The 15,406-nt window shown below is 40.5% G+C and overlaps 1 protein-coding gene across 2 annotated transcripts; it reads right to left on the bottom strand.

Moving 5' to 3' along the window:
• Nucleotides 1-681: 681 nt before the first annotated feature.
• Nucleotides 682-15,164, bottom strand: LOC149281840 (noelin-like). 2 transcript variants are annotated; one of them, XM_089498943.1, is made up of 6 exons: nucleotides 15,015-15,164; nucleotides 12,608-12,757; nucleotides 11,710-11,865; nucleotides 6,205-6,424; nucleotides 1,709-1,815; nucleotides 682-1,356 (listed from the first exon to the last, which is right to left on the bottom strand). In XM_089498943.1, the coding sequence occupies exons 1-6, from the start codon at nucleotides 15,162-15,164 to the stop codon at nucleotides 682-684; spliced, it is 1,458 nt and encodes a 485-aa protein (XP_089355069.1). The 2 variants fall into 2 exon arrangements, with proteins under 2 accessions (XP_089355069.1, XP_089355070.1); XM_089498944.1 differs by having other exon boundaries at nucleotides 15,042-15,164.
• Between the last annotated feature and the right edge of the window lie 242 nt (nucleotides 15,165-15,406).

Below are 15,406 nucleotides of genomic sequence, written 5' to 3'. Positions count from 1 at the left end.
TACAACAGACATTATACGTGATATTTTTTTTTTGGAATACATAAGTTTAAACAATATGAACGACTATTGTTCTAGTCAGAACACGTACTTCAAACCATCGTTAAAAAGAGATTATCACTCAACTGTTTCTTTGCTAACAATACTTCCGGAGCCTTAGATAGGTTTAATTAAGAAAAAAAAGAGAGAAAGAAAAACAAAAAAGTGACTTTTTTTACATTGAAAATTGCCTTATGTCCCTTAGTTTTATTCTTATCTTCCATCAGCTACTATATATATATATATATATATATATATATATAATTTTTATTATATTTTTTTTTACATTTTTTTTAATTTTTTTTCTGTACATGACACTGTGCTCCCTTTTCGACATTAATTAAGCCCCATTTTTTTTTATTTTTTATACAGGATGAAGTCCTCAACAGTCACTGCCTTTACATTTAGTATATTATTGTCCAAAAGGGTTTCCTTTTATCTCTCTTCCGACTTAGGTCCACCTGAAATTCCTTTTCTATAGACGTTGCTAAAGCAGAAAGTTCTAACTATTCCTTGTTTTATAACCATTCCATCTGAAAAGGTCTAACCCTTCAAAAGGAAAAACAAAAAAAAAAAGACAGTTTTTATTCTTCTTGGCTGCCGTCTTCCTACATCCTCGTTCGGTTTGTAGGCGATAAGGTCAGGCTACAACTCGTCGGACCTGATCACGTGAAACAGGGTGACATTGTAAAGGACCTGGTGGCCATTGTTCCAAGCGTACAGGGCCCTGTCCTTGGGATTGTAGTCTAACATAGAAATGTGTGAGTATTTGTTTTGGAACGGGATATCAATATACTCATAGCTAGAGGTATTGGTGTGGTAGGCAAAATGCACTTTGGTTCCACCGGAATACCCATTGGTGGCGTAGAGAGTTCCGCAGATCATGAAAGCTTCACCAGCACTTCTCTTGGGGTAAATTGTGTTCCAGGTTTTGAGTATCTGTAGGGTGTTGGGGTCCAGCTTGCTGATGACTATGTTACCAGCATTTTGATTGGTGGCATACACCACCCACAAGCCATTCTCATCCGCCATAATGTCGATATCTGACTGGCCTCCCCAAGCGTAGTGGTAAACGTTAGTGAAGCCTGCCGAGTCCAAGCTTCTGGTCTTCAGTATCACCTCTGATTTCAGGTCAAACCTGATAATGATGTGGCTTTGGAATTTGTTAAAATAGATGGAGCCATTGTACACAACCTGTCCTGTTCCGGACCAGGGATGCGGGAGCCGATGAGAGGTAAAGTTCTCACCGTTCTTGAAATCGTCCATCGACCGGTACTCCCTTACAAACCGGTTATTGTGGTAGCCATCCATATACCAAACCTGCGGCACAAATGAACAAAGTGATTTCAACAAGTGACTAAATTGAGATTGTAACAATGTCACAGGGACCCCAACATCTTTTTTTACCCAATATGAATGCTTGTAATGAATAAAGCTGTCAGCATTTTCATCTAAATAACTCTTCTACTCTGACCTAGGGCAGCGCCCCCAGCCATCTTCTCTGTGGTCAGCACTAAAAGACGTGCCGTGCCTTTAGGATATGGAACGCCAGGATATGACATCATATGTAATGCAGTCTATGGAGGCTCTATAGTGTAAATTGGCAGGTTGGGGAGATCAACCGACTGAAAGGAAGAACGTCTTTACATTTTAATAAAAAGTTACTACTTACCCTGTTATCTCCTTCTGGAGCCAACGGGTCCGTCATCCAGGAGCCGAACCTGGAGCCAGATGCCTTTATTGTGACCGGTTCACTGATCCCGGTGAGTTTGCCACAAGCTGGAAAAAAAAATGGTGGCAGTGAGATGGTGGACTGGATATGTCTCCATAACTCACAGTCAGGAGCAGGTTGGCCGATTGTTGTGCCAGCCGATGGACAATCAGAAACATATGCACGTTGAAGAGCAGACAATCTGGTTAAATCGGGAAGACCCAAACCTAACTCTTTTCGTACTTTTATGTGCTCTTTGTGACTAGGGGTGGGATTTTGGAAACAAGGTCAGGACTGGTTGGTAGCTACAGGTTTTTACGCATCACTAGGTCCACCTCAATGGCCCTCTGCCTAACGCTTTCATTGAAGCTGCTTCTGTGCCATCCACCTGGCAGCCTCATTGCGCATGGTGGATGAGCACATTCCATGTAATCTTTTGTTTTGCATCCAGAATCTCTTTATTTCCATGCCAGTTGGCCGATCCACCAGAAATCATGTTTTCAGCCCACCTCCAGTTCTTTGAATACATAGCGAGCCCCACCTGTGCTCTACGTGAGATGTTTACCATGTGTGCTCCGCATCTCTCCGTCACCATGTGGCAGGAAGCTCAATTGAAATGTCACCGGGGAGGTTTAATTAATATCTCAGGAGCTTTGGAGGAGGTGGCACACAAATTGCAGGTCCAATGTTGCATCATGTAATATCTACACACGGCATAATTAAAGGTGTTGGACCTAGAGATTTATTGGTCTCCAATAAAGTTTTTTTTTTAGTTCAGAAAAAAAATCTAATTTTGTCTGTTTTCAACAAAAATTCTTTTTCTCAGCCAGTAGAAGATCAGCTCAACGCAGATTTAACCCCGTAGATACTTTGGCCATAATGGCTCCACATTCTATCTGCCTGTAGATACTTTGGCCATAATGGCTCCACATTCTATCTGCCTGTAGATACTTTGGCCATAATGGCTCCACATTCGATCTGCCGGGCTTGATAAATTACCATTCCTTTAACATTTAAAAAAACATGCCCGTCTTTAATAATTCTCTTTCTGATCCGAGCTGCGGAATACGATGCTTTTATCTATTCGCCTGTAATTCATGCGTACGGAACAAGATGTTTTATTAGGTACGGACTAAAGGGAGAACGTTACTTCTTCTAGTTTTTTTTTTTTCTTTAAAGAGATACCATAGGGGACGCATAAACCTCCTCATTTGCCGGTCCTGTATAATACAAATCCGATAATGTGCGCTGGAACTGATTAAATCCTTCGGCATACAGTGTAAATTATGTATGTCTGAAGTGAATTGGAATGAAGACGTAGTCAGGGAGATGACAGAGAAGGTATTTGAAGCTAATAGGTGATCGGGGGCAGCTCTGTATGAATTAAAAAGGCTGCCTGGTTTATTTTACATCATATCTCATCATCAGTAAAAGGGAATGTGTCACAATGTTGCTTGCGTGGTGATCTCCCCGCTTTGCCTGCTTCCACGGATTAACGTCACCCTTTTCCCTTATGTTCCTTTGAACGCCGCCCGCACTTGTCCTTTTGCTCACTCCCTGTTGATGCTCTTTTTACTCTTATTGTGTGGTCTCTTCTATTGCTCCCCTTTAACCCCCGCTCTTCCTCCCGCGGTGTGTGTTATTCTCCCAGCTGTGTCTCTGCGCTTATCGTTTTATCTATTGTCCCAGTCACTTTCATCTTTGCCTTTTTCATTTTAGTCATATCTATTGTAGCTTCTCACAATGTCCCCATTACTTTATGCCATTTAAATTCCATTATTTTACCAATCTCATACAACTTGACCCATTTTTTTTAACCACTTCTACTTGCCGCCTTGCCTGTCTTCCCTTCCATCCCTGCTCTTTTCCATTTCCATTTGTTCTTTGTTTTCCCTGATTCCTTTTATTTCCTCTCTGTTCTCTTCCATTCTCATTTTAATCTCTTCCATTCCTTTCTGCAAGTGTCCATTCCCTCCTTCCACTCCCTCCCTTCCATTCTCTCTCTCTCCCGCTTTTCATTTAATTCAGTTCCTTTCATTACCTCCCTGCTCCCTCCCATTGCCTTCTCTTTCTTTCCCAGTCCATCTCCACTCTCTTCTATTCCCTCTCTGGTCTCCTTCATTCTCTCACTGCTTCCTTGCATTTTAGCTCTCTTTCATTCCTTCTCTTCTCCTTTTCATTAACTTCAATTCTTTCCATTACCTCTCTGCTCTTTTCCAGTCACTTTTCTCCTTTTTCTTTCCTTCTGCGCTCTCTTACTGTACATTTCTCCTTTGCTCCCTCTGCTCACTTCCATCCCCTCTCCTTTATCTTCCATTACTTTGCTCTTCACTTCCTTTCCTTCTCTGCTTTCTTTCATTTCTCTGCACCTCTTTTCAAGACCTGTCCTATTCTCATTTGATGTAATTCTTCCCCTGTTCTCCTTTAATGCTTTTTACCTAGGCATTCCATAGTCACATAAAGACTTAGCTGGGGTCTAGGTAACAAATTACAGCCCTGTGCTACCCCTGAGCACATTTGCTCAAAAAGAAGCGAAGGGAGACAGTTAGAGACATTGTACTCACCCTTCATGTAGTGAATAACAGATTGTGCATGTCCTTCAATTGCTTACACAAGTCTTAATCCACAATGAAAGGTGTTCCTTGCATGTTAAACAGCTCCACAGGAAGTATCCCCTTCAATGTTAACAGTCCAACAGGAAGTGCCCCCTTTAATGTTAACAGTCCAACAGGAAGTGCCCCCTTTAATCTTAATAGAGACTTAACTTGAAATCCCATTTATTGAATGACTTTAGCTGGAGAAGAAACCTTCTTATACAACTTTACATCTTTTTCCATGTTGGCCCAATAAAAGATATCAACGTCAACAAAGGAGTCTTTTCTCGTGGGCTAACACGGCTATATCCATTTTCCGTTAATATTAACAGTCCAACAGGAAGTTAACAGTTAACGTTAACAGAGGAACAGGAAGTTTACTATTTGTTTTTATCACTAGTTGCCGAAAGTCCAACAGTGCAGCACAGAAGCTGCCAGAATTGATTTTTGCATAAAGAACCAGATCTTCCAACTACCGCAAATGTATTTTATAACTGGCCCTTTCTTAACTGTTTAAGCGCTGAGTTGTCCACCTTAGAGGGAACACTTCCATTCAGTCCAATGTCTGTTCTAAAGGCTCTTGCATTTCATTAAAAGAGTGAGAAAGTTTTATTGGCCTAAAGCCCCTTTTGGGTCCTTAATCAGTCTCTTTGTGCCCCCAAATGTTTACCATGTTAACCCTATTCCTAGTTTGTTTATTTTATATTATTATCTTCTAGATTGACAGCAAGGATGGACTTTGTCTTTTTCAACCTGAATTACTTTTACTTTGTAAACCAAGACCGACCAAAACAGAGCATTCCTAACCAAAAACTTGCACATCTTCTCTACCACCGAATATTGTGTATGCATTATATATGCGTAGTCATGTGCAAAATAAAAAAAAAAGTGTTTTCAGCAGATAAATATTGAACCAGTTTCAGCATTGGCTTGGGTTTTGGCCGACACTGTGGTTTTCAATAAAGGTGACCTCTCTGGGTGGTCACGGTGGTGTCAGCAAGAAGAGACATCAAATCAATTTAAACTTTGGCTCAAAGAAAAGCACCGACAAAGGTCACATTCACGAAGATATTTACCCCAACCTTACGAATTAAGAGGTAGTAGAATCTGGAGCATAGGGGACTTCACTATTTTGGCATTCACTGTAATTAACTTTTAGAAAAGTTAAAAACTATCCACGCTGTGACCCTCCAGATGGTGCAAAAATCGATCCGATTGCCCAATTAAAAACAACTTTGTCTTAATCAAAAGGATATTTAAACCCGTGCCTAGGCATTGCGTGAAAGCTGATGAGGTTTAAGATATTTTAATAATAGCTTTTCGGCTTTTTGATAAAAAATTTGACTTAAGTTTAGATGCTTTTCTGGTAAGTAATACGGGCTGTAAAAGTGCATACAGTAATAAATATTATATATATTTATGTAATAAATCTTTCCTAGGATTTAAAAAATGTTAACACGATTTATAGTGAATGTTTATGGCGTATGTATTAATGTGTAGTGGTGTTAAGGGTAAAGATCCGCTTTATATATTGATCAACTTTTTTGAAAGGAGCTGTCCAGTTCAGCACCACTAGGCATTGTCCAGTTTAGTTACGTTACATTACACTGTTAGGATCTGACCAGTTCGGCCCTGCTAAGAGCCAACCAGTTCAGCACCGCTAGGCACTGTCCAGGTCAGGACCCCTAGGCACTGTCGAGATCAGCACCGCCAGGCAATGTCCAGGTCAGCACCGCTAGGCACTGTCCAGGTCAGGACTGCTAGGCACTGACCAGTTGAACATCGTCAGATCGAAATACCCTGTGTATCTGAGAATGCCGAAGGTCGTCTGCCCCCCACCCCAAGAGTGTGTCTCATGCCTACCTAATTTTTGCATGCATGCACGGAGCCTTTCTTCAAGATTTGACACTCTGCTCTGCAGTTCCTCGTAGTCATAGGCGCCAATCTCCTCCTGTAGCTCGTTTAGAACTGACGTCAGATTCTGGACCTCCTCTTTAAATTGCAATACCAATTTTGCATCGGCTTTGTACTCTTCCAACACTGGTATGAGAGGCCTAAGTTCCTCCATTTTCGCTTTTATTGCCTGCAAGGTTAAAATAAGCTGGTTCAGAGCTCTGCATGCAAAAGTTTTTTAACACCCTACCTTGTGCCTGCCTGCCCACCTTACCTGCCTGCACTCACCTGCCTGCCCACCTTACCTGCCTGCCCACCTTACCTGCCTGCCTGCCTGCCTGCCTACGTGAGTGCAACCGTGTTAACCCCTTAAAAAGTAACCATGGTTCATCGAAAGTGTTGGAAATCATATATATATATATATATATATATATATATATATTAAACAGTCTGCAATACAACTTATTTGGGAAAGGTCTTTATTAGTCATTTTTTTTTTCCAAATGCAACATCTTAATTTTTTGTTACATGCTTTTTAAAACACATACACAAAAGATTTCTTTTTAAAAAAAAATATATTATATGCATTGACAAGGTTAAAAATTCTTCGTGAAATGCCGCTACATTTGCATGCAAAGGAAGATTTGTATTTCAACGTATTCAAGGTTCCTTAGTGATAAAGCACTAATTGGGAAGATAAAAATAAAAAGAAAAAAGAAAAAAATAATAATGATAGGCGCCAAAATGCTGTGTGTCTCTCTGTCTCTCTTTCATGGTTACATGGGAGTAAACTCTTCATTCACTGCAAGTTAAGTTAGCCCTGTAAGTAAAAAATATGAAATAAGAGCTCCGGACTAATCTGTCTGATAACAGCCATTAAAACACAAATAATTCTCCCAAAATTCTACACCCCAAAAAAACCAAAAAAAACAATACTGGGATTTTTCCTGGCAGAGAATGGGTTAAGGACGGAGCGATGCTATTAAATAGTTAATAGCTTTCTGGAGGGGCAGTTAACCCCGTGAGCTTAAATGTGTATCGTTTTAAAACATGGAGTCTATAACATCAAAGAAGATAGGAACCTGATAGGAACCTAGAATTTGACGGCAGATCGGCCCCATTCGGCCCCCCATCTAGTCGCCAGTTTCTCCTACTGTAAAGACTCAAACCTTAACCAGTCGTTGGTCTCGTCTTAGATTCAGGAGCCGTATGCCTACCCCATGCATGTTTAAATCCCATCACTGTATTAACCGCTACCACTTCTGCTGGGAGGCTGCTCTGCGTATCCACTACCATCTCAGTAAAGAAGCATTTCCTTACATTCCATCTAAGCCTCTGACTCTTGTTTCAGATTCTGACTAACATCTCTCCTTAGAAGCTAAATATGATTTAGTAAGTGCTTTAACCTGCATGATACAAATTTACCTGTGAAGACCCCGCAGCTCTAGGGTTGGACCATACCACTCGGAGGGTGAACTAGAAGCAACCAATAGCTGGGTTCTGGGTAAATGGACATTATTGTCACGAGGTCGCCGCCGTGTGCCTCTTAAACTTTGTTACCGGGTTCTAAGCTTGTTACTTAGTAGCATTAACAACAATATGCGGTTGTCCCGTCAGACATTCTGGAGGATCAGGCTGTGCCTTCATGATCCACAAACAGTTTAATTAATAAACAAATTGATAAACTGAAGCTAAAAAGAATGCATTTATTGAATTTGTTTGCCTGGATAAGGTAGGATTATCCGATTCCTGCCTGCTCTACGGTCCATAGAAGGATCCGCAGCACCAGGAAACCTTCTCAAGAACTTGCTTTCCTCCCAATGGGATCAATTAAACTCAAGGAAGTGGCGCCGGTGCCAGAAACGTGGACTCTAACTTAACCTTAACTCGGCTGGTAAAGCATCCCTACCTCTCTTGCCCCTCTACTCCAGAAATATCCTAAAGGACTAATAAACTCTACTCTTCTGTCTACTATCTATATGAACAAGCTGTCAGAACCCAAGCGTTCTAGACATTCTACTCCCTCCCCTTACGGCGACCTTTTTAATCGAAGACCAGAAGGAGAAAGTGATTCTCCGAGCCCCCCCGGAAAACACCGTGTACAATTTCAAATATCCTAAAGGGAAATATCACCTATTGGAGTCGTGGCCAGCAGAACTCTAAGCAAATGTATAGAGCAAAAAATTATATATAATAATAATAATAAATAATAATACTAATAATAATAATAATAATAAAATAAACTATTCTAGCTTCCAAGTTAAATAAACTAATCTCTCTAATTAATAATTAATTTATATTAATATTTTGGACAAATATTAATGGGTCATCATTACTCATATGGCGCAAAGATGGTGGCCCTAATTGGATATCCACCTATGGCCTGCGCGGAATATATTAACTCGTCACATGTACTCATGTTGGATATTCTATTATCTTCTTTTTGCATATTATATTATTTTGTAGTTTTTCTGTTACTCTGGATTTCCCATTTAATTTCCACTTTATTAAACTGACCCCCCCCCCCATTAAAGTACAAAAGGCTTTGCTTTCCGCGCCAATTCAAATAACGGCCATTCTTTTTTGGAACCTAATAACGCAGAACAAATATACCGTGTCCAGGCAGCTTTGCGCCCTTAACGAGGGGAATGAAGTGTTTTATGGGCATAGATGCGCTCCAAAAGCTACAGAGCTTGTACATAGAAGAAATGAGTCGACCACTCATAATTACTACGCTGGGTACAGAACCATTATGGTAAAATTACTAAAATCTGGTTCAAATCTTAGAATTATTGTCTTATCGGGCCATATTTCTCACGCATACCTCCCAACACCCCTGGTTTTCACAGCACAGTCCTGATTTTGTAGCTTTTGGACAGCAAAGCTGTGGAGATCTCGCAGAACCCACAATTCTCTGTTTCTATTTCTAACGGACCTATTCTAAAACCTTATTTACTAAATGGCGCACACAGCTTTTAAGGTATTTACATTTTCGGGGTTATTTAAAACTCTGCTTAATTAGTCAAGTTGTAGTAAGGTGTGTTATTGGCACCTATATCTGATATGTATTAACTAGCTCTTCTTGTATACACAGCAATCACCAGATGTTGGGGGGGGTGGGGGTGTAATTACTGATCCATAATAGAATCCGAAAAAGACTAGATTTCTTTAAAAAAAAAATCCCAAAGGAAGTCCTATTTAATTCTCGCTTTTCACGTCTCGCTTGTTATTTCGTTTTCCTCTTTCAAAAAATTGTACGTTTTTTAATTAATTTTCCGGGAACAAGCAAAAAAAAACAAACAAACATGCCAACTGGTTTAATTTGATTTCTAGACTTGAATGGTTTTTGCGGTGAAATTCCATGAAAAAATTCTGTTTTGTAGCAATTAGAATTCTACTCACTAAATGTCTGAATTCTGTTTTCTACTAGCTCTGAGAAACACCATTTGGACGTCTTGATTATTTAGTCAGCCTCACCGTGTTTGCAGTCATTCCTCCGTAATTAACGTCTCACGCCTCATTTGTACCGAGAGCGTTGCGTCTTGTTCTCTTCATAGCATTAAAACTGCCAACTAATTTGTTTAGACCCTTGGTGGATTCCACTTCTGATTTCACCCCCCCCCCCGGACCATGGCGGAAGCGGTGAAACAATTCCCGATGTTGGAATTAGAAGTAGGCAAAATATTAAGGAAAACGCATCGATTGGGGTTAGCGTGAAACGCTGGGTTTTGAGTGGAAACTCCGCTGCAAGGAGTACAACTCTCCGCCCATAGACATACGGCTCCTGATTCTAAGACGAGGCCAACAACTGGTTAAGGTTTGAGTCTTTACAGCAGGAGAAACGGGCAGACTAGACGGGGGCCGGATGGGGGCCGATCTGCCGGCAGTTTCTATATTTTATCTATATTCCATTATTAAATTATTAGCAACAACGGTATTTTTGTTTGAAGTATCATGGGACTTGTTAAGAAATATGACATCTCCATCATTTATATCTGTTAGAATTGGGATGATTTTCCAATTTTCTATAATTCCCCAGCCATTTCTGATTAAAAGTCAACTGAAGCCCAGACCAAACCCAACTTAAATTTGCTTCAACTCCCTTTACCAAAAATTATTTTTCATCATTGTTTTTATCTCCTGAATGTATCTTTTATAAAAATGTGCTGCCTTATGCCAATAAAACTGAAGAAGGCCGCCATTTTGTTTTCTAACTAAGATCCTTTTAGGGTGACAGACACTGCAAAATTATTCGTTTCACTTAATTCTCTGTCTCTAAATAATTATATTATAACGCTGGAACTAGTTTTTTTCTTGAAAATGAATTACTAATTTGCTTTAACGGCACAAACTGGAATAGAGAGCCTAAAGGCCAATATCCGAGGTTCACTCTAAGCGTAACGTCTGAAAGAACGTTCCCATCTAAATTTTGATATTTTTGAGCAGTATGGGCTATGTTTCAGAAACAGTGCTGACAGGACACATTGTACAATTAGTAAAAAGTATTTTTTACCGAAATGCCCAATACCCCCTTAATGTGGCGCCATGGAGCCTGACTTGGTGGTCATATCAGGTTAAGTTTTTAAAATCAGGGGTCATTTATTTTTATTTTCAGATTTTAAATATTTATTAGGCCTATAGGACTTTATAATTCTCATTTTATATATTATATCTTTTTTGGCCAGATTATTAATAAATCACACAAAATATCGTGACATTATGTGGCAGAATGGGCTGGATATAATCGTTTTATTGGACTTTTATTGGAAATTCCATATTGCTAAATATTGATATTATATTAATAAATGAAAGACAACAATGGCGGGGTAGAAACCAAACGCTCATCTGCGGATACAATGTATTCCTTTTAGAAGAATGTTAGGGATCCTTTTAATAATCTGCCTTTTCTTTAAACAAAACCTCATTGTTCGGTAATAGTAGATTTGGAAAGCTGGCTTCATGGAATAGGGTAATTACTAGAATATTTAGTATTTAGTTTTCTGTTTACCATTCCTCTTAATATTTCCCCAGAAAACACATATTAAGTATTTGAAGTCTCGAGGTTCTGAGAGGTGTGTGTGTGTTGATTGGTTGTCGTGTAGCCAATCAGCATCATGCCTGCTCCTGTATGCAGAAGTGACATTTACATGCGAGGGACCCGTTACGGTTAATGTCTCCACGAAGGACTTAACTTAATAACCATGATAAACCTCTACAAAAAAAAAGATCTAAAAAAAACAGTAAATTGTAAATCAAAAAGTTCATATACAAATCAAGAAATGGGTAAATGCCTTTGTATGTCCGTAACTCGCCCCTGTTCAGTTTTCTTGGTTTTTATCCCTCTTTATAGTGATTCTGATAACTCACTCCCCCCCCCTGTTACTGGTTCTGACCTGTCTGGAAGCAGATTCATAAATGAACAAGTCCATCAACTTTTGTTTTTAGCTTCTAATGCTACAGAGAAAGCCTACGCACCTTAAACTGCCTGGCCTGGTGCTGTCTGTGTGTTTCCTCCACTTGTTTAAATTTAGATTCCAGGCCCTTCATCTGGTTTTCCATTCTTTCCACGTATTGCAGGTCCCTTTGGGTCCGTCTGTCCAATACTTCGATTGACTGGGACATGTTCTGCACCTACAACATAAAGAGAACTTTCTAGGAGGGAAGAACGACTGTATCACATGGCCATCATGGAAATTGTTGGATTGGAGTAAAGCCACCGATGACCTCGTTAATATCACGCAATCTGATTTAAACGATTAACAAGTATATAATGATTATGTAGTATGAGTGACAGTTCTTGGTAGCCCAGCAAGGGGGTTAGAAGACATGTTCTTGGAACTGGTCGGACTCGGAACATCCTTCGATGATACATTGTGGCACGTGAGTTCCAAGCACAATTCAAATGTCTGAGAGCCTACACAAACACTCTACCCTATTTAACATAAGTGTATGGAGATTCTTCTGCCTAAACTGACCAACCTAGGACCTTTACTAACCAAAACTACATCACCTACAAGGCATCCTACATGGACCTGGAAGCCCATCCTTTATTTCTTTAAAGCAGTTGTAAAATTCCTTATTTCAATACTTTTATTATAGGGTCTGGGCTTATTGTCTAATATTAGGGATAATATGGATATTACTCTCAACAATAAAAGTTTTCCCAAAAATGTTAAGCAACTTTCCTAAAATCCAAAGTCTAACCCATGACAAGGAACCTTGGGCTTCATTTAAACCTTAACAACATATTTTGGAATCCTGTAGCACTTAAATATTTATGATGGGTGGTACAGGACCATCCCAAATCACCATGAGATACACAAGGCATTAGAGAAGAGAAACTTCGAACCATTGGCCAACGTCATCTTCTCACCTTCTCTAATAGCTGCCTAAGTTGCTTTGTCCTGGCGTCCCGCGAGCACATGGACTGTTGTGGCGCCACCACTGTGCATATACACCGACCCTCGTTATCCTGGGCAGAGCTATAAACTTGCCATCCTTCCTCCGGGTTAGTTGGTAACACCTAGAAAATGAACAATAATATAGAGAAAAAGAAGTCGGGATAATGACAGTGACTTTAAATGCCTTTGGAGTGATTTCAAATACACAGAATTATTTTTACATAAAACAGATCTCTTGCGTCACAAATCTAGAACCTAAATAATGTAATAAAAGTGACATCAATAAGGAAATCAGTTTTGGCTCATAATATGCTAGTCTCTTGACCGTAATCTAATCCATGTCATGTTACAAGTATGAGATAAGAGAAGGTAGTATTGAAGTGGCTTGGTCACCGTTAAAGGTCACTGTTCTAGAACACCGTGTTCTGGAGGTCAGTTGAGGATCCTGACTCCATTAAGCTCCGTGGAATGTTATGTTACTGTCCATGAAACTTTGTATCCGTCAGGAACGTTTAGTAGGATGAAAACACAATCCCATACATTTAGGAATGGAGAAGTGGGCATTAGAGATCTAAGTTAAGTCTGCTCCACCTTTAACCTTTTGAGTGCCAAAACGTTCTCTACCACCTACGCCTGCATCGAGAGTTGAAAATCAGTCAAAGGGGAAGCCATCAGGGCCAGGTTGACGTCCCCTCTCTTTTAGATCTCATCTTTGCGCCGGGGTGGCTTTGCAGTGGCTAAAGAGTTAAAGAGCTATTACTCAGATGTACAGGTTCTCGGAGTATTTTTAACGAGCTGGACTCAACGGGAGTAAAAAAAAAAAAATCTTAGCAACCCAATATCGCAGGCTGGCGGCCAAATTGATTTCTGTCCTGGCACGGACTGGAAATGCTAAGAGCTTTAGAAAATGAACGGATTCCAAGGCACTCTTATGTTTTTGAGATGCTGCTCATAAGATCCAGCAGAAGAATAATTAATCGGTATCACAAAGCGTTCTTGCTTATTTTTAATTTTTTTTGATGGTCACCAGAGGACCCATTTCTGATCCAAAGTGCACCTGATGTTAGTGATTTATACCCCGATACAATGTATCCTCTGGGGCCTGTTGAGATTTTAGTGGTTAGCCGGCAATGGGTTCTTCAATGCTCCAAAGCCAACAATGGGGTGGCTTTATGGGTCATAGGATCTCACCACAGCCTCCAGATACTTCTAAACATGCGGAATAATAAACCTCTTTACTTCACTTCTATAAATACAGCCCAAGGAAACCATATAACCGCTCCATTGATATAGATTTATTGCTTTTCTCATTTTTTTCATCCCTAATAAAACAATTCACTATAAGGATGGGGTTTAAATTCTAATTCTCTCAATATCAGATATCAGACCAAACATCAGATAGATAAATCAACTCTGTGGAACACATCCCTCGCCTCTACGGCATTCAAGAGGTTAACTGCCGAGGGGATAAGGGGTATTTCTCAAATCTCATGATCAAATTACATTTTTTTTCTCTGTAATAATTCATAAAAATCAATCTTATTTTAGGTGGAAAGCCTCTTTCTCCATTAGGAATCCCCCTACGTGTATTTATTTCGCCTTGGTGGTCTTTGTATGTTCTTTGTATGATATACAATTGGCTTTTTCTTTATTAATTTCATTGTAGTCTTGTCTTGCTACAAATGGCATCTCCTTCGGCAGGTTAGGAAAGAACTCTAGTGCCGTTTCTTTAATCCCCCCCCCCGGTACAGAAATACCCCCCGTGCCCTTCTGTGAATGCCAAGCTCTTCTTACGATTATGCAAATGATTCCTGTACATCGGCATTTAATGGCTTTTTACTCGACAATCAAATTTAATGAGAATTCAAAGTCGAGGCACAGACCTCCAGACCTGCGTTACAAGGACAGAAAGGTGTTCGGCAACTCAAGGCGCCAACACCGGCAATCTACAAAATTCAGACCGGTCGATAAGCGAGCTCCGGCAGTCACGGTGCGGCGGTCTATGACCCCGTCGTGGCTGAGCGTTATGGGAGTCTTAGTCCGCAGCAGCTTGGATGCCAGAGGTTACCACCCTTGAATCTCAAAGGACGCGTTACATGCAGATACTTAATGAACACATTAGACGAGCCCGTTAATATTAGCGCTACCTCTCTATAAATAAGCCGCTGCGATTTAATCTGCACCCAGGGGCATATTTTTTTTTTTTAAATGTAACAATTCAATTTGCCGTTAACCCTTGCTTGCCCTGCTTGCGGAAGCCTAGCAGTTCCAGTTGCTACACGCACTCGTTGATGACCCCAATATCGCCTTAAGTCGACCGATACATTCTTAACAAAGACCCTACGTAGATTTTAATCATAAAATGAGGTAGGGACTTACGCCCGTGCTCCGGTCCAGGATCCCGACGTTGGCCGCCGTCAACTTGGTGGTGTTGAGACCCACCAGAGACGGCAGCGTCTGGGACATCCAGTTGGTAATCATCGCCATGGTGCTCAGGACAACCCCGATCTTGAGTAAAGGCACAGACATCTCTGCTTGGAGTTAATCCACCAACCCTTCATTCTGAACGAGCCAGGCAACTTGCTTTCAGCGGCATGGTGTTTGCAGACTCATTATGTGCCTTCCAGCCTTCTAGAACAACGCAGCGCTTTTTGGACATGTTTTCTGCTCGGAGAAGGGCAGGCAGGTCAAAGCCTCAGGTGGAAGACACTCGGGAAAGCCAAAAGATGATCTAGAAGAACACCAGCTGGGACTGGGATTCACGGTAAAGA

The sequence above is a fragment of the Sceloporus occidentalis genome, unplaced genomic scaffold, assembly GCF_023333645.1.
Source record: "Sceloporus occidentalis isolate IW3139 unplaced genomic scaffold, rSceOcc1.0.p SCAF_127, whole genome shotgun sequence".
Classification (NCBI taxonomy): Eukaryota; Metazoa; Chordata; class Lepidosauria; order Squamata; family Phrynosomatidae; genus Sceloporus; species Sceloporus occidentalis.
This window is presented reverse-complemented; position numbering and strand designations above follow the sequence as displayed.